This window comes from Oncorhynchus masou, chromosome 2 (assembly GCF_036934945.1).
Source record: "Oncorhynchus masou masou isolate Uvic2021 chromosome 2, UVic_Omas_1.1, whole genome shotgun sequence".
NCBI lineage: Eukaryota > Metazoa > Chordata > Actinopteri > Salmoniformes > Salmonidae > Oncorhynchus > Oncorhynchus masou.
The window spans coordinates 2,986,022-3,006,441 of record NC_088213.1 but is presented as its reverse complement, the minus strand read 5'-3'; the positions used below and the strand labels follow the sequence as shown (position 1 = coordinate 3,006,441).

At 46.9% G+C, this 20,420-nt stretch overlaps 1 protein-coding gene across 1 annotated transcript in view; it reads left to right on the top strand.

Annotated features, from left to right (window-relative positions):
- Window positions 1-1,057: 1,057 nt before the first annotated feature.
- Window positions 1,058-20,420, top strand: part of LOC135552148 (FH1/FH2 domain-containing protein 1-like) — a gene marked incomplete at its 3' end in the record, with an annotated part of 21,586 nt that continues 2,223 nt past the window's right edge. Inside the window, exons 1-5 of the mRNA XM_064983592.1 lie at window positions 1,058-1,124; window positions 3,860-3,965; window positions 5,868-5,962; window positions 10,926-11,037; window positions 15,261-15,355. Of these exons, the coding sequence (XP_064839664.1) occupies window positions 5,882-5,962; window positions 10,926-11,037; window positions 15,261-15,355 (288 nt within the window). The remainder of the gene's footprint in view (window positions 1,125-3,859; window positions 3,966-5,867; window positions 5,963-10,925; window positions 11,038-15,260; window positions 15,356-20,420) is intronic.

Sequence of the window (20,420 nt, the reverse complement as noted above, 5' to 3'; positions counted from 1 at the left end):
GGGGGGGTAACCCCTTTACTAAACACTACAGTAGACCTATCTAAACAACCCCACTGCTCTAAGGGGGGGGTAACCCCTTTACTAAACACTACAGTAGACCTATCTAAACAACCCCACTGCTCTAAGGGGGGGTAACCCCTTTACTCAACACTACACTTATCTAAACAACCCCACTCACTGCTCTAAGGGGGCGATGCATGCTGTAGGTTATTTGTAGCATTTAAGCGTTTATTCCCATGAGTTCCCTGGTTCATGGATTTGTTACTTCAATCAGAGAACATGAACCTTTAATCTGATTATTCTCCCCGGTGGCGCGGGACGTCTCCCCGGTGGCGCGGGACGTCTCCCCGGTGGCGCGGGACGTCTCCCCGGTGGCGCGGGACGTCTCCCCGGTGGCGCGGGACGTCTCCCCGGTGGCGCGGGACGTCTCCCCGGTGGCGCGGGACGTCTCCCCGGTGGCGTGGGGTCGTCTCCCCGGTGGCGTGGGGCGTCTCCCCGGTGGCGTGGGGCGTCTCCCCGGTGGCGTGGGGTCGTCTCCCCGGTGGCGTGGGGTCGTCTCCCCGGTGGCGTGGGGTCGTCTCCCCGGTGGCGTGGGGCGTCTCCCCGGTGGCGCGGGGGCGTCTCCCCGGTGGCGCGGGGTCGTCTCCCCGGTGGCGCGGGGTCGTCTCCCCGGTGGCGCGGGGTCGTCTCCCCGGTGGCGCGGGGTCGTCTCCCCGGTGGCGCGGCGCGGGGACGTCTCCCCGGTGGCGCGGCGCGGGGACGTCTCCCGGTGGCGCGGCGCGGGACGTCTCCCGGTGGCGCGGCGCGGGACGTCCTCCCCGGTGGCGCGGCGCGGGGACGTCTCCCCGGTGGCGCGGCGCGGGGACGTCTCCCCGGTGGCGCGGCGCGGGGGCGTCTCCCCGGTGGCGCGGCGCGGGGACGTCTCCCCGGTGGCGCGGCGCGGGGCGTCTCCCCGGTGGCGCGGGGCGTCTCCCCGGTGGCGTGGGACGTTGTGTGAGATGTTTCCCGGGTAGTGTGGGATGTTTTTGTTAACCTCATCACTTTGATCTCTTTCAGAGAAGCTGTACAACTCTCATGGACCTGAACTCCGGAGGTCCCTGTTCTCCCTCAAGCAGCTCTTCCAGGTAAAGACCAGTATATTATCTCTGGTTAGGACCAGTATATTATCTCTGGTTAGGACCAGTATATTATCTCTGGTTAGGACCAGTATATTATCTATAGTAGAGACCAGTATATTATCTCTGGTTAGGACCAGTATATTATCTCTGGTTAGGACCAGTATATTATCTATGGTTAGGACCAGTATATTATCTATGGTAGAGACCAGTATATTATCTCTGGTTAGGACCAGTATATTATCTCTGGTTAGGACCAGTATATTATCTATGGTTAGGACCAGTATATTATCTATGGTAGAGACCAGTATATTATCTCTGGCAGAGACCAGTATATTATCTATGGTAGAGACCAGTATATTATCTATGGTAGAGACCAGTATATTATCTCTGGCAGAGACCAGTATATTATCTATGGTAGAGACCAGTATATTATCTCTGGCAGAGACCAGTATATTATCTCTGGCAGAGACCAGTATATTATCTCTGGCAGAGACCAGTATATTATCTCTGGCAGAGACCAGTATATTATCTCTGGCAGAGACCAGTATATTATCTCTGGCAGAGACCAGTATATTATCTCTGGCAGAGACCAATAAAATTGTCAAAATTTGGCAAAGCATTTAACTTTTTGTTCTAATTACAAATTGTTATGTTTGGGCCAAATCCAATACTAGACATGACTGAGTCCCACCCACCGTCTATTAAACATGTGCTGATTCTCTCCTTATCACATCCACCATCCTCCCTCCTCCTCCTCTCTCTGTGAGCTGGTGCCAACAGGGCCAGTGGAATAGGCTCTACTCTCTGTCTGATAGGACTGGAACAGAGGAACCTGGAAGAATGGAGACTGGGGGTGGGGAGAGAGGGAGGGGGGAGATGGAGAGAGAGGGGGAGACGGGCGGTAGAGAGTGGTGAAAGAGGGGGAGAGAGAGAGGGAGACTTGGGGGAGAGAGGGAGGGGAGATGGGGAGATGGAGAGAGAGGGGGAGATGGGCGGTAGAGAGTGGTGAAAGAGGGGGAGAGAGGGAGACTGGGAGAGAGAGAGAGCGAGGGGGAAGAGTGAGTGAGGGGGGGGCGCATACCAGTCATGCCAGAGACTTCATTGTAATCATTTGAGAGATGAAGGCTTGATAATTGAAGTAGACGTGCAGGGCGTGTCCCCAATAGGGTTGTGTGGGATGCAAACGGGCGTGTCCCCAATAGGGTTGTGTGGAGAAGCAAACAGGCGTGTCCCCAATAGGGTTGTGGAGAAGCAAACAGGCGTGTCCCCAATAGGGTTGTGGAGAAGCAAACAGGCGTGTCCCCAATAGGGTTGTGTGGAGAAGCAAACAGGCGTGTCCCCAATAGGGTTGTGGAGAAGCAAACAGGCGTGTCCCCAATAGGGTTGTGGAGAAGCAAACAGGCGTGTCCCCAATAGGGTTGTGGAGAAGCAAACAGGCGTGTCCCCAATAGGGTTGTGTGGAGAAGCAAACGGGCGTGTCCCCAATAGGGTTGTGTGGGATGCAAACGGGCGTGTCCCCAATAGGGTTGTGTGGGATGCAAACAGGCGTGTCCCCAATAGGGTTGTGGAGAAGCAAACAGGCGTGTCCCCAATAGGGTTGTGTGGAGAAGCAAACGGGCGTGTCCCCAATAGGGTTGTGGAGAAGCAACCAGTTTGTTTGTTTGTTTTACATCTGTTGAGAATGACAATAGTTCCTCGTGGATGTTGAAAAACCTTCCCAGCGGTCTCTCCCTCTTCCAGAACCACTCAGCAGCGTGAAGCAGGGCAATGTGTCCAGCTCTGATCCAGTGGAAACGTCCTCAAACAGGGACCTACCTGACTACTACCTATCAGTGCTTGACTTGGACTGAAACAGGTTACCCGGTACTCTGGGTGCTGGTACCGTCTTTATATTTAGGGACAGGAAATAGTTTTTGAGCTAATATTCGATATCAGAGGGAACAGGAGCTCCAGCTGTAGAACATGTTTGAGGTGCCGGGTCCCGGCTCCGGTGACCTCCTGCCAAAGGTCAAGCACCGCTTCTTATCACCTTGATCGAATGGTCTCCAGCTGTGTCTGTCCAGAGCTCACTGGGCAGGGACACTCTGAGGGACCAGGATAGTTGATACAATGTTGCTAGTGAGACCTTCAGGCTGGAGCCATTTTTAGTTAATAATTGATACAATGTTGCTAGTTTACTGGTGAGACCTTCAGGCTGGAGCCATTTTTAGTTAATAGTTGATACAATGTTGCTAGTTTACTGGTGAGACCTTCAGGCTGGAGCCATTTTTAGTTAATAGTTGATACAATGTTGCTGGTGAGATACATATTTTCCAATGGCAACAGAAGTTACTTTTTAGGTTTGTCATTTGCCAGGTCGCAATTGTAAATGAGAACTTGTTCTCAACTTGCCTACCTGGTTAAATAAAGGTGAAATAAATACAAATTTACATTTTGGATAGAGTTTTGATTAACTACATGACAATGATTTTGAGATACTTAGACAAACATTGGCAGTAGAATGGCCCAGCTGTTATTGTGAAGTGGAAAAATCTAGAAGCAGCTCAGCGTTAGGCCACACAAGCGGGGCGGCTGAGTGCTGAAGCCCGTAAAGAATCATCTGTCCTCGGTTGCAACACACTCCTCTAGTGTGCGGGGAACATTAACTGTCTGTCTGGGATCTAGACTGTGTCTATGCAGGGTGTCTATGGCATGGTATCCTCTCTGTTAACAATCTGCTGTGTGGTTGTGGTGTGTGGTAGGACGATAAAGACCTGGTGCCAGAGTTCGTGAATTCAGAAGGCTTGACGTGTTTCATCAAGGTTGGAACGGAGGCAGACCACAACTACCAGAACTACATTCTCCGAGGTGAGTACGATCTCAACAATCATTTAACCTTTTAATTAACTAGACAAGTCAGTTAAGAACAGATTCTTATTTACAATGACGGCCTGCCGGGGAACAGTGGGTTAACTGCCTTGTTCAGGGGAACAGTGGGTTAACTGCCTTGTTCAGGGGCACAGTGGGTTAACTGCCTTGTTCAGGGGCACAGTGGGTTAACTGCCTTGTTCAGGGGAACAGTGGGTTAACTGCCTTGTTCAGGGGCACAGTGGGTTAACTGCCTTGTTCAGGGGCACAGTGGGTTAACTGCCTTGTTCAGGGGCACAGTGGGTTAACTGCCTTGTTCAGGGGCACAGTGGGTTAACTGCCTTGTTCAGGGGAACAGTGGGTTAACTGACTTGTTCAGGGGCAGAACGACAGATTTTTTACCTTGTCAGCTCAGGGATACGATCCAGCAACCTTTTGGTTACCAGTCTAATGCTCTAACCACTAGACTACCTGCCTGCCCCACTCATCTAACAGACTCACCTACCTTATATATCACTTTTTATAGTTTTCTCAGGCGTAAATATTTCAGAACAAGTTTGCAATGAACGTTACACAGTAAGAGGGTTAGAAATAAATACCTCGATACTTCTACAATTATTACTGTTAACGAGCAGAACAAAGATACTGAGGACGCTGAACATTAGGGCTATAGTATCATGATACTGAACGTTAGGGATTTAGTATCGTGATACTGAACGTTAGGGATTTAGTATCGTGATACTGAACGTTAGGGCTTTAGTATCGTGATACTGAACGTTAGGGATTTAGTATCGTGATACTGAACGTTAGGGATTTAGTATCGTGATACTGAACGTTAGGGATTTAGTATCGTGATACTGAACGTTAGGGATTTAGTATCATGATACTGAACATTAGGGCTTTAGTATCATGATACTGAGGATACTGAATCTCAGGGCTTTAGTATCGTGATACTGAACGTTAGGGCTTTAGTATCGTGATACTGAACGTTAAGGCTTTAGTATCGTGATACTGAACGTTAGGGCTTTAGTATCGTGATACTGAACGTTAAGGCTTTTAGTATCGTGATACTGAACGTTAAGGCTTTTAGTATCGTGATACTGAACGTTAAGGCTTTTAGTGTCGTGATACTGAACGTTAAGGCTTTTGTATCGTGATACTGAACGTTAAGGCTTTTAGTATCGTGATACTGAACGTTAAGGCTTTTAGTATCGTGATACCGAACGTTAAGGCTTTTAGTATCGTGATACCGAACGCTAGGGCTTTAGTATCGTGATACCGAACGTTAGGGCTTTTGTATCGTGATACCGAACGTTAAGGCTTTTAGTATCGTGATACTGAACGTTAAGGCTTTTAGTATCGTGATACTGAACGTTAAGGCTTTTAGTATCGTGATACTGAACGTTAAGGCTTTTAGTATCGCGATACTGAACGTTAAGGCTTTTAGTATCGTGATACTGAATGTTAAGGCTTTTAGTATCGTGATACTGAACGTTAAGGCTTTTAGTATCGTGATACTGAACGTTAGGGCTTTAGTATCGTGATACTGAGGACACTGAACGTCAGGGCTTTAGTGTCTTTGTGTTGCAGCCCCTAATCTGGTCTTTGTGTTGCAGCCCCTAATCTGGTCTTTGTGTTGCAGCCCCTAATCTGATCTTTGTGTTGCAGCCCCTAATCTGATCTTTGTGTTGCAGCCCCTAATCTGATCTTTGTGTTGCAGCCCCTAATCTGATCTTTGTGTTGCAGCCTCGAATCTGATCTTTGTGTTGCAGCCCCTAATCTGATCTTTGTGTTGCAGCCCCTAATCTGATCTTTGTGTTGCAGCCCCTAATCTGATCTTTGTGTTGCAGCCTTTAATCTGATCTTTGTGTTGCAGCCCCTAATCTGGTCCTTGTGTTGCAGCCCTCAGTCAGATCATGCTGTTTGTAGATGGGATGAACGGTGTGATCGACCACAATGACACTGTTCAGTGGCTCTACACTCTCAGTGGCAGTCTGGTGGGTATTACATAGAGTAGAGACCTGACCGCAGTGCACACACACACACACACACACACACACCATTCACTAGCTCTGAATCATAGGCTCCGCGTGAGTTTCTAGTTTGGGGGAAACTAATTTCACCATTTTTTTTATGCGCTTTAATAAATAAATAAAGCCTTCAAAGTATCATCGTATTTGCAGACTTGTGTAAGAGAGCCTACTGTCCGTAATGTCAGAGAGAGCCTACTGTCCGTAATGTCAGAGAGAGGGCCTACTGTCAGAGAGGGCCTACTGTCCGTAATGTCAGAGAGAGGGCCTACTGTCCGTAATGTCAGAGAGAGGGCCTACTGTCCGTAATGTCAGAGAGAGGGCCTACTGTCCGTAATGTCAGAGAGAGGGCCTACTGTCCGTAATGTCAGAGAGAGGGCCTACTGTCAGAGAGGGCCTACTGTCCGTAATGTCAGAGAGAGGGCCTACTGTCAGAGAGGGCCTACTGTCCGTAATGTCAGAGAGAGGGCCTACTGTCAGAGAGGGCCTACTGTCCGTAATGTCGGAGGGGGCCTACTGTCCGTAATGTCAGAGAGAGCCTACTGTCCGTAATGTCAGAGGGAGCCTACTGTCCGTAATGTCAGAGGGAGCCTACTGTCCGTAATGTCAGAGAGAGAGAGCCTACTGTCCGTAATGTCAGAGGGAGAGAGCCTACTGTCCGTAATGTCAGAGAGAGGGCCTACTGTCCGTAATGTCAGAGAGAGGGAGCCTACTGTCCGTAATGTCAGAGAGAGGGCCTACTGTCCGTAATGCCAGAGGGGGCCTACTGTCCGTAATGCCAGAGGGGGCCTACTGTCCGTAATGTCAGAGAGAGCCTACTGTCCGTAATGTCAGAGAGAGAGAGCCTACTGTCCGTAATGTCAGAGGGAGAGAGCCTACTGTCCGTAATGTCAGAGAGAGGGCCTACTGTCCGTAATGTCAGAGAGGAGCCTACTGTCCGTAATGTCAGAGAGAGGGCCTACTGTCCGTAATGCCAGAGGGGGCCTACTGTCCGTAATGCCAGAGGGGGCCTACTGTCCGTAATGTCAGAGAGAGCCTACTGTCCGTAATGTCAGAGGGGGCCTACTGTCCGTAATGTCAGAGAGGGCCTACTGTCCGTAATGTCAGAGAGAGCCTACTGTCCGTAATGTCAGAGAGAGCCTACTGTCCGTAATGTCAGAGAGAGGGAGCCTACTGTCCGTAATGTCAGAGAGGGCCTACTGTCCGTAATGTCAGAGAGGGCCTACTGTCCGTAATGCCAGAGGGGGCCTACTGTCCGTAATGTCAGAGAGAGCCTACTGTCCGTAATGTCAGAGAGGGCCTACTGTCCGTAATGTCAGAGGGAGCCTACTGTCCGTAATGTCAGAGAGAGCCTACTGTCCGTAATGCCGGAGAGAGCCTACTGTCCGTAATGTCAGAGAGAGGGCCTACTGTCCGTAATGTCAGAGAGAGGGCCTACTGTCCGTAATGTCAGAGAGAGCCTACTGTCCGTAATGTCAGAGCCAGCCTACTGTCCGTAATGTCAGAGAGAGGGCCTACTGTCCGTAATGTCAGAGGGGGCCTACTGTCCGTAATGCCAGAGAGAGCCTACTGTCCGTAATGCCAGAGAGAGCCTACTGTCCATAATGTCAGAGAGAGCCTACTGTCCGTAATGTCAGAGGGAGGGGGCCTACTGTCCGTAATGTCAGAGAGAGCCTACTGTCCGTAATGTCAGAGAGAGCCTACTGTCCGTAATGTCAGAGGGAGCCTACTGTCCGTAATGTCGGAGAGAGCCTACTGTCCGTAATGTCGGAGAGAGCCTACTGTCCATAATGTCGGAGAGAGCCTACTGTCCGTAATGTCAGAGAGAGCCTACTGTCCGTAATGTCAGAGAGAGCCTACTGTCCGTAATGCCAGAGAGAGCCTACTGTCCGTAATGCCAGAGGGGGAGAGCCTACTGTCCGTAATGCCAGAGGGGGAGAGCCTACTGTCCGTAATGCCGGAGGGGGAGAGCCTACTGTCCGTAATGCCGGAGGGGGAGAGCCCACTGTCCGTAATGCCGGGGGGAGAGAGCCCACTGTCCGTAATGCCGGGGGAGAGCCCACTGTCCGTAATGTCGGAGAGAGATATCCCACTGTCCGTCATGTCGAAGGGAGAGCGCCCACTGTCCGTCATGTCACCTCCCCCCCTCCAACACCTGCCCCCCCCCCCTGATGTCTGTAAGAGACTTAAACACTCGTGTCCCTCAGCAACTCTCTCGCTCAATAAATGTCTGTAAATCAATCACCTTGCAGCTGCTACAGCTCTGATTTCAGATCTCCTTTTTAAACAGGGAAGTGAGAACAACCAATGAGGTGTGACAGATAGGACAGGGTGTGAAACTAGAATATGGTGAGAAACTCTTGTTACGTAAGACTGTGTTAGAATGAAGACTGTTACTGTAGTGATGGAGGCGAGGTTCAAGACACTACTGTAGTGAAGAGGTCTAAGACACTATACTGTAGTGAAGAGGTCCAAGACACTATACTGTAGTGAAGAGGTCCAAGACACTATACTGTAGTGAAGAGGTCTAAGACACTATACTGTAGTGAAGAGGTCTAAGACACTATACTGTAGTGAAGAGGTCCAAGACACTATACTGTAGTGAAGAGGTCCAAGACACTATACTGTAGTGAAGAGGTCTAAGACACTAGACTGTAGTGAAGAGGTCTAAGACACTATACTGTAGTGAAGAGGTCTAAGACACTATACTGTAGTGAAGAGGTCTAAGACACTATACTGTAGTGAAGAGGTTCTAGACACTAGACTGTAGTGAAGAGGTCTAAGACACTATACTGTAGTGAAGAGGTCCAAGACACTATACTGTAGTGAAGAGGTCTAAGACACTAGACTGTAGTGAAGAGGTCCAAGACACTATACTGTAGTGAAGAGGTCCAAGACACTAGACTGTAGTGAAGAGGTCCGAGACACTAGACTGTAGTGAAGGGGTCCGAGACACTAGACTGTAGTGAAGAGGTTCAAGACACTAGACTGTAGTGAAGAGGTCTAAGACACTATACTGTAGTGAAGAGGTCCAAGACACTATACTGTAGTGAAGAGGTCTAAGACACTAGACTGTAGTGAAGAGGTCCAAGACACTATACTGTAGTGAAGAGGTCCAAGACACTATACTGTAGTGAAGAGGTCCGAGACACTAGACTGTAGTGAAGGGGTCCGAGACACTAGACTGTAGTGAAGGGGTCCGAGACACTAGACTGTAGTGAAGGGGTCCGAGACACTAGACTGTAGTGAAGGGGTCCAAGACACTAGACTGTAGTGAAGAGGGTTCAAGACACTAGACTGTAGTGAAGGGGTTCAAGACACTAGACTGTAGTGAAGAGGTCCAAGACACTATACTGTAGTGAAGAGGTCCAAGACACTATACTGTAGTGAAGAGGTCTAAGACACTATACTGTAGTGAAGAGGTTCAAGACACTAGACTGTAGTGAAGAGGTTCAAGACACTATACTGTAGTGAAGAGGTCCAAGACACTATACTGTAGTGAAGAGGTCCAAGACACTATACTGTAGTGAAGAGGTCTAAGACACTATACTGTAGTGAAGAGGGCCAAGACACTAGACTGTAGTGAAGAGGTTCAAGACACTATACTGTAGTGAAGAGGTCCAAGACACTATACTGTAGTGAAGAGGTCCAAGACACTATACTGTAGTGAAGGGGTTCAAGACACTATACTGTAGTGAAGAGGTCCAAGACACTATACTGTAGTGAAGAGGTCCAAGACACTATACTGTAGTGAAGAGGTCCAAGACACTATACTGTAGTGAAGAGGTTCAAGACACTATACTGTAGTGAAGAGGTCCAAGACACTATACTGTAGTGAAGAGGTCCAAGACACTATACTGTAGTGAAGAGGTCCAAGACACTATACTGTAGTGAAGAGGTTCAAGACACTATACTGTAGTGAAGAGGTCCAAGACACTATACTGTAGTGAAGGGGTTCAAGACACTATACGGTAGTGAAGAGGTCCAAGACACTATACTGTAGTGAAGAGGTCCAAGACACTAGACTGTAGTGAAGGGGTCCAAGACACAAGACTGTAGTGAAGAGGTTCAAGACACTAGACTGTAGTGAAGGGGTCCAAGACACTAGACTGTAGTGAAGGGGTTCAAGACACTAGACTGTAGTGAAGGGGTCCAAGACACTAGACTGTAGTGAAGAGGTCCAAGACACTAGACTGTAGTGAAGGGGTCCAAGACACTAGACTGTAGTGAAGGGGTCCAAGACACTAGACTGTAGTGAAGGGGTCCAAGACACTAGACTGTAGTGAAGGGGTTCAAGACACTAGACTGTAGTGAAGGGGTCCAAGACACTAGACTGTAGTGAAGAGGTCCAAGACACTAGACTGTAGTGAAGGGTCCAAGACACTAGACTGTAGTGAAGGGGTCCAAGACACTAGACTGTAGTGAAGGGGTCCAAGACACTAGACTGTAGTGAAGAGGTTCAAGACACTAGACTGTAGTGAAGGGGTTCAAGACACTAGACTGTAGTGAAGGGGTCCAAGACACTAGACTGTAGTGAAGGGGTTCAAGACACTAGACTGTAGTGAAGAGGTTTAATACACTGTAGAGTACTACACCCCCCCCCCTCCTCTCCACTTATTGTAATTAAATGTAGATACTTTGAATACTCTGCAATGTTATTTTACTGACCGAAGTGAAACAGGGTTTCTTTGCCCTGGGTTCAATGGGAAATGTTGTGTTTGAAGTGAAATATCGCCACCTTGTGGAGAAACTGTCTAACTTACTCTCTCTGCTCTTTCACTCCCTCCTTTCCTTCCTCCCTCAACATCCCTCTCTCTCCCTCACTCCCTCCTTTCCTTCCTCCCTCAACATCCCTCTCTCCCTCTCCCTCTCGCTTTCTCTCCGTTTCTCTCGCTCTCTCTCTCTCTCCCTCCTCTCCCCCCCCCCTCAGTCTCGTCTGGTGGTGAAGACCGCTCTGAAGCTCCTGATAGTGTTTGTAGAGTACACAGAGTTGAACAGTCCTCTACTTATCCAGGCTGTCAACACTGTGGACGGCAAGAGAGGTATACACACACACACATACACACACACACACACACAGTCACACACACACACAGTGCTGTTCTACTTATCCAGGCTGTCAACACTGTGGATGGCAAGAGAGGTATACACACACACACACACACACATACACACACACACACAGTCACACACACACACAGTGCTGTTCTACTTATCCAGGCTGTCAACACTGTGGATGGCAAGAGAGGTTCACACACACACACACACAGTCACACACACACACAGTCACACACACACGCAGTCACACACACACACAGTCACACACATACACACAAAGTGCTGTTCGACTGAAGGAGCTTGTTTCATTTCACTGCACCTTGTTGTACCTGCTGTGAACAGTGTACCGATGAATCAACTGAGATTAGATGGTCTGTAGAAAGACAGCTTCTCAACTGGACTGACTGACTGGACGAGACTGACTGGACGAGACTGACTGACTGACTGGACTTTAGACTGACTGACTGACTGACTGGACTTTAGACTGACTGACTGACTGACTGGACTTTAGACTGACTGACTGACTAACTGGACTTTAGACTGACTGGACTTTAGACTGACTGACTGACTGACTGGACTTTAGACTGACTGGACTTTAGACTGACTGACTGACTGGACTTTAGACTGACTGACTGACTGACTGGACTTTAGACTGACTGACTGACTAACTGGACTTTAGACTGACTGGACTTTAGACTGACTGACTGACTGACTGGACTTTAGACTGACTGACTGACTGGACTTTAGACTGACTGACTGACTGACTGGACTTTAGACTGACTGACTGACTGGACTTTAGACTGACTGACTGACTGGACTTTAGACTGACTGGACTTTAGACTGACTGACTGACTGGACTTTAGACTGACTGACTGACTGACTGACTGACTGACTGGACTTTAGACTGACTGACTGACTGGACTTTAGACTGACTGACTGACTGGACTTTAGACTGACTGACTGACTGGACTTTAGACTGACTGGACTTTAGACTGACTGACTGGACTTTAGACTGACTGACTGACTGGACTTTAGACTGACTGGACTTTAGACTGACTGACTGACTGGACTTTAGACTGACTGACTGACTGGACTTTAGACTGACTGACTGGACTTTAGACTGACTGACTGACTGGACTTTAGACTGACTGGACTTTAGACTGACTGGACTTTAGACTGACTGGACTTTAGACTGACTGACTGGACTTTAGACTGACTGACTGACTGGACTTTAGACTGACTGACTGACTGGACTTTAGACTGACTGGACTTTAGACTGACTGGACTTTAGACTGACTGGACTTTAGACTGACTGGACTTTAGACTGACTGGACTTTAGACTGACTGGACTTTAGACTGACTGGACTTTAGACTGACTGGACTTTAGACTGACTGACTGACTGGACTTTAGACTGACTGACTGACTGACTGGACTTTAGACTGACTGACTGACTGACTGGACTTTAGACTGACTGACTGACTGACTGGACTTTAGACTGACTGACTGACTGACTGGACTTTAGACTGACTGGACTTTAGACTGACTGACTGACTGGACTGTAGACTGACTGGACTTTAGACTGACTGACTGACTGGACTGTAGACTGACTGGACTTTAGACTGACTGACTGACTGGACTGTAGACTGACTGGACTTTAGACTGACTGACTGACTGGACTGTAGACTGACTGGACTTTAGACTGACTGGACTTTAGACTGACTGGACTTTAGACTGACTGGACTTTAGACTGACTGGACTTTAGACTGACTGGACTTTAGACTGACTGGACTTTAGACTGACTGGACTTTAGACTGACTGACTGACTGGACTTTAGACTGACTGACTGACTGGACTTTAGACTGACTGACTGACTGGACTTTAGACTGACTGGACTTTAGACTGACTGACTGACTGGACTGTAGACTGACTGGACTTTAGACTGACTGACTGACTGGACTGTAGACTGACTGGACTTTAGACTGACTGACTGACTGGACTGTAGACTGACTGGACTTTAGACTGACTGGACTTTAGACTGACTGGACTTTAGACTGACTGGACTTTAGACTGACTGGACTTTAGACTGACTGGACTTTAGACTGACTGGACTTTAGACTGACTGACTGACTGACTGACTGGACTTTAGACTGACTGACTGACTGGACTTTAGACTGACTGGACTTTAGACTGACTGGACTTTAGACTGACTGGACTTTAGACTGACTGGACTTTAGACTGACTGACTGACTGGACTTTAGACTGACTGACTGACTGACTGACTTTAGACTGACTGACTGACTGACTGGACTTTGACTGACTGACTGACTGGACTTTAGACTGACTGACTGACTGACTGGACTTTAGACTGACTGACTGACTGACTGGACTTTAGACTGACTGGACTTTAGACTGACTGACTGACTGGACTGTAGACTGACTGGACTTTAGACTGACTGACTGACTGGACTGTAGACTGACTGGACTTTAGACTGACTGACTGACTGACTGGACTTTAGACTGACTGGACTTTAGACTGACTGGACTTTAGACTGACTGGACTTTAGACTGACTGGACTTTAGACTGACTGGACTTTAGACTGACTGACTGACTGACTGGACTTTAGACTGACTGACTGACTGACTGACTGACTGGACTTTAGACTGACTGACTGACTGACTGACTGGACTTTAGACTGACTGACTGACTGGACTGTAGACTGACTGGACTTTAGACTGACTGACTGACTGGACTTTAGACTGACTGGACTTTAGACTGACTGGACTTTAGACTGACTGGACTTTAGACTGACTGGACTTTAGACTGACTGACTGACTGACTGGACTTTAGACTGACTGACTGACTGACTGACTGACTGGACTTTAGACTGACTGACTGACTGACTGACTGACTGGACTTTAGACTGACTGACTGACTGGACTTTAGACTGACTGACTGACTGACTGACTGGACTTTAGACTGACTGACTGACTGACTGACTGGACTTTAGACTGACTGACTGACTGACTGGACTTTAGACTGACTGACTGACTGACTGGACTTTAGACTGACTGACTGACTGACTGACTGGACTTTAGACTGACTGGACTTTAGACTGACTGACTGACTGGACTTTAGACTGACTGACTGACTGACTGACTGGACTTTAGACTGACTGGACTTTAGACTGACTGACTGACTGGACTGTAGACTGACTGGACTTTAGACTGACTGACTGACTGGACTGTAGACTGACTGGACTGTAGACTGACTGGACTGTAGACTGACTGGACTGTAGACTGACTGGACTTTAGACTGACTGACTGGTTAAACGTTTTACTTCTCATTCAAAGGTTTTTCTTTTTTACTATTTTCTACATTGTAGAATAATTGTTGTAGAATAATAGTGAAGACATCAACACTTTGAAATAACACATATGGAATCATGTAGTAACCAAAAAAGGTTAAACAAATCAAAATATATTTGAGATTCTTCAAAGGAGCCGCCCTTTGCCTTGATGACAGCTGTGCGCACTCTTGGCATTCTGTCAACCAGCTTCACCTGGAATGCCTTTCCAACAGTCTTGATGGAATTCCCACATATGCTGAGCACTTGTTGGCTGCTTTTCTTTCACTCTGCGGTCCAACTCATCCCAAACCATCTCAATTGGGTTGAGGTCGTGATTGTGGAGGCCAGGACATCTGATGCAGCACTCCATCACTCTCCTTCTTGGTCAAATGGCCCTTACACAGCCTGGAGGTGTGTTGGGTCATTGTCCTGTTGAAAACAAATGATAGTCCCACTAAGTGCAAACCAGATGGGATGGCATATTGTTGCAGAATACTGTGGTAGCCTTGCTGGTTAAGTGTGCCTTGATTTGTAAATAAATCAATGACAGTGTCACGAGAAAAGCACCCCCACACCCCCTCCTCCTCCATGCTTCACAGTGGAAACCACACATTCAGAGATCATCCGTTCACCCACAGCACGTCTCACAAAGACACGGAGGTTGGAACCAAAAATCACAAATGTGTACTCATCAGACCAAAGGACAGATTTCCACCGGTCTAATGTCCGGGCATGTCTATCTGCGAGTTAGCTGTGTGTCAGATTCATCTAAGTGCGTGTGTGTGTGTGTGTGTGTGTGTGTGTGTGTGTGTGTGTGTGTGTGTGTGTACATGACTACTCTAGCTCTCTGTATCTACAGCTGTGAAGCCGTGGTCATACCTGACAGACATCCTGGAGGAGAAGAACGGATCGGACACCGAGCTGTTAATCTTAACCATGAACCTCATCAACAAGGTTAGACTGAGCTGTTCACCTTAACCATGAACCTCATCAACAAGGTTAGACTGAGCTGTTCACCTTAACCATGAACCTCATCAACAAGGTTAGACTGAGCTGTTCACCTTAAACATGAACCTCATCAACAAGGTTAGACTGAGCTGTTCACCTTAACCATGAACCTCATCAACAAGGTTAGACTGAGCTGTTCACCTTAACCATGAACCTCATCAACAAGGTTAGACTGAGCTGTTAATCTTAACCATGAACCTCATCAACAAGGTTAGACTGAGCTGTTCACCTTAACCATGAACCTCATCAACAAGGTTAGACTGAGCTGTTCATCTTAACCATGAACCTCATCAACAAGGTTAGACTGAGCTGTTCACCTTAACCATGAACCTCATCAACAAGGTTAGACTGAGCTGTTCATCTTAACCATGAACCTCATCAACAAGGTTAGACTGAGCTGTTCACCTTAACCATGAACCTCATCAACAAGGTTAGACTGAGCTGTTCACCTTAACCTTGAACCTCATCAATAAGGTTAGACTGAGCTGTTCACCTTAACCATGAACCTCATCAACAAGGTTAGACTGAGCTGTTCAGCTTAACCATGAACCTCATCAACAAGGTTAGACTGAGCTGTTCACCTTAACCATGAACCTCATCAACAAGGTTAGACTGAGCTGTTCACCTTAACCATGAACCTCATCAACAAGGTTAGACTGAGCTGTTCACCTTAACCATGAACCTCATCAACAAGGTTAGACTGAGCTGTTCACCTTAACCATGAACCTCATCAACAAGGTTAGACCGAGCTGTTCAGCTTAACCATGAACCTCATCAACAAGGTTAGACTGAGCTGTTCATCTTAACCATGAACCTCATCAACAAGGTTAGACTGAGCTGTTCATCTTAACCATGAACCTCATCAACAAGGTTAGACTGAGCTGTTCACCTTAACCATGAACCTCATCAACAAGGTTAGACTGAGCTGTTCACCTTAACCATGAACCTCATAAACAAGGTTAGACTGAGCTGTTCACCTTAACCATGAACCTCATCAACAAGGTTAGACTGAGCTGTTCACCTTAACCATGAACCTCATCAACAAGGTTAGACTGAGCTGTTCAGCTTAACCATGAACCTCATCAACAAGGTTAGACTGAGCTGTTCAGCTTAACCATGAACCTCATCAACAAGGTTAGACTGAGCTGTTCAGCTTAACCATGAACCTCATCAACAAGGTTAGACTGAGCTGTTCAGCTTAACCATGAACCTCATCAACAAGGTTAGACTGAGCTGTTCAGCTTAACCATGAACCTCATCAACAAGGTTAGACTGAGCTGTTCACCTTAACCATGAACCTCATCAACAAGGTTAGACTGAGCTGTTCACCTTAACCATGAACCTCAGCAACAAGGTTAGACTGAGCTGTTCACCTTAACCATGAACCTCAGCAACAAGGTTAGACTGAGCTGTTCAGCTTAACCATGAACCTCATCAACAAGGTTAGACTGAGCTGTTCATCTTAACCATGAACCTCATCAACAAGGTTAGACTGAGCTGTTCACCTTAACCATGAACCTCATCAACAAGGTTAGACTGAGCTGTTCACCTTAACCATGAACCTCATCAACAAGGTTAGTTAGACTGAGCTGTTCACCTTCACCATGAACCTCATCAACAAGGTTAGACTGAGCTGTTCACCTTAACCATGAACCTCATCAACAAGGTTAGACTGAGCTGTTCAGCTTAACCATGAACCTCATCAACAAGGTTAGACTGAGCTGTTCACCTTAACCATGAACCTCATCAACAAGGTTAGTTAGACTGAGCTGTTCACCTTCACCATGAACCTCATCAACAAGGTTAGACTGAGCTGTTCACCTTAACCATGAACCTCATCAACAAGGATAGACTGAGCTGTTCAGCTTAACCATGAACCTCATCAACAAGGTTAGACTGAGCTGTTCACCTTAACCATGAACCTCATCAACAAGGTTAGACTGAGCTGTTCACCTTCACCATGAACCTCATCAACAAGGTTAGACTGAGCTGTTCACCTTAACCATGAACCTCATCAACAAGGATAGACTGAGCTGTTCAGCTTAACCATGAACCTCATCAACAAGGTTAGACTGAGCTGTTCACCTTAACCATGAACCTCATCAACAAGGTTAGACTGAGCTGTTCACCTTAACCATGAACCTCATCAACAAGGTTAGACTGAGCTGTTCACCTTAACCATGAACCTCATCAACAAGGTTAGACTGAGCTGTTCACCTTCACCATGAACCTCATCAACAAGGTTAGACTGAGCTGTTCACCTTAACCATGAACCTCATCAACAAGGTTAGACTGAGCTGTTCACCTTAACCATGAACCTCATCAACAAGATTAGACTGAGCTGTTCACCTTAACCATGAACCTCATCAACAAGGTTAGACTGAGCTGTTCACCTTAACCATGAACCTCATCAACAAGTTTAGACTGAGCTGTTCAGCTTAACCATGAACCTCATCAACAAGGTTAGACTGAGCTGTTCAGCTTAACCATGAACCTCATCAACAAGGTTTGAGCTGTTCACCTTAACCATGAACCTCATCAACAAGGTTAGACTGAGCTGTTCACCTTAACCATGAACCTCATCAAAAGGTTAGACTGAGCAGTTCAGCTTAAACCATGAACCTCATCAACAAGGTTAGACTGAGCTGTTCACCTTAACCATGAACCTCATCAACAAGGTTAGACTGAGCTGTTCACCTTAACCATGAACCTCATCAACAAGGTTAGACTGAGCTGTTCACCTTAACCATGAACCTCATCAACAAGGTTAGACTGAGCTGTTCACCTTAACCATGAACCTCATCAACAAGGTTAGACCGAGCTGTTCAGCTTAACCATGAACCTCATCAACAAGGTTAGACTGAGCTGTTCATCTTAACCATGAACCTCATCAACAAGGTTAGACTGAGCTGTTCATCTTAACCATGAACCTCATCAACAAGGTTAGACTGAGCTGTTCACCTTAACCATGAACCTCATCAACAAGGTTAGACTGAGCTGTTCACCTTAACCATGAACCTCATCAACAAGGTTAGACTGAGCTGTTCACCTTAACCATGAACCTCATCAACAAGGTTAGACTGAGCTGTTCAGCTTAACCATGAACCTCATCAACAAGGTTAGACTGAGCTGTTCAGCTTAACCATGAACCTCATCAACAAGGTTAGACTGAGCTGTTCAGCTTAACCATGAACCTCATCAACAAGGTTAGACTGAGCTGTTCAGCTTAACCATGAACCTCATCAACAAGGTTAGACTGAGCTGTTCAGCTTAACCATGAACCTCATCAACAAGGTTAGACTGAGCTGTTCACCTTAACCATGAACCTCATCAACAAGGTTAGACTGAGCTGTTCACCTTAACCATGAACCTCATCAACAAGGTTAGACTGAGCTGTTCACCTTAACCATGAACCTCAGCAACAAGGTTAGACTGAGCTGTTCAGCTTAACCATGAACCTCATCAACAAGGTTAGACTGAGCTGTTCACCTTAACCATGAACCTCATCAACAAGGTTAGACTGAGCTGTTCACCTTAACCATGAACCTCATCAACAAGGTTAGACTGAGCTGTTCACCTTAACCATGAACCTCATCAACAAGGATAGACTGAGCTGTTCAGCTTAACCATGAACCTCATCAACAAGGTTAGACTGAGCTGTTCACCTTAACCATGAACCTCATCAACAAGGTTAGACTGAGCTGTTCACCTTAACCATGAACCTCATCAACAAGGTTAGACTGAGCTGTTCACCTTAACCATGAACCTCATCAACAAGGTTAGACTGAGCTGTTCACCTTCACCATGAACCTCATCAACAAGGTTAGACTGAGCTGTTCACCTTAACCATGAACTTCATCAACAAGGTTAGACTGAGCTGTTCACCTTAACCATGAACCTCATCAACAAGATTAGACTGAGCTGTTCACCTTAACCATGAACCTCATCAACAAGGTTAGACTGAGCTGTTCACCTTAACCATGAACCTCATCAACAAGTTTAGACTGAGCTGTTCAGCTTAACCATGAACCTCATCAACAAGGTTAGACTGAGCTGTTCAGCTTAACCATGAACCTCATCAACAAGGTTAGACTGAGCTGTTCACCTTAACCATGAACCTCATCAACAAGGTTAGACTGAGCTGTTCACCTTAACCATGAACCTCATCAACAAGGTTAGACTGAGCTGTTCACCTTCACCATGAACCTCATCAACAAGGTTAGACTGAGCTGTTCACCTTAACCATGAACCTCATCAACAAGTTTAGACTGAGCTGTTCAGCTTAACCATGAACCTCATCAACAAGGTTAGACTGAGCTGTTCACCTTAACCATGAACCTCATCAACAAGGTTAGACTGAGCTGTTCACCTTAACCATGAACCTCATCAACAAGGTTAGACTGAGCTGTTCACCTTAACCATGAACCTCATCAACAAGATTAGACTGAGCTGTTCACCTTAACCGTGAACCTCATCAACAAGTTTAGTTAGACTGAGCTGTTTACCTTAACCATGAACCTCATCAACAAGGTTAGACTGAGCTGTTCAGCTTAACCGTGAACCTCATCAACAAGGTTAGACTGAGCTGTTCACCTTAACCATGAACCTCATCAACAAGATTAGACTGAGCTGTTCACCTTAACCGTGAACCTCATCAACAAGTTTAGTTAGACTGAGCTGTTTACCTTAACCATGAACCTCATCAACAAGGTTAGACTGAGCTGTTCAGCTTAACCATGAACCTCTGCAACAAGGTTACTTAGACTGTTAAGGTTGAGTTGCAATGAATAATGTAATTACCACCAAATAATGTAGAAACTCATTGTACATGAGGATGACTCTCTCTTTGTGTCTCTCCCTCTGTGTGTGTCTCTGTCTCTGTCTCTCTCTCTCTCTCTCTCTCTCTGACTGTCTCTGACTCTCTCTGACTGTCTCTGACTGTCTCTCTCGCTCTTTGTCTGTCTCTCGCTCTTTGTCTGTCTCTCGCTCTTTGTCTGTCTCTCGCTCCTTG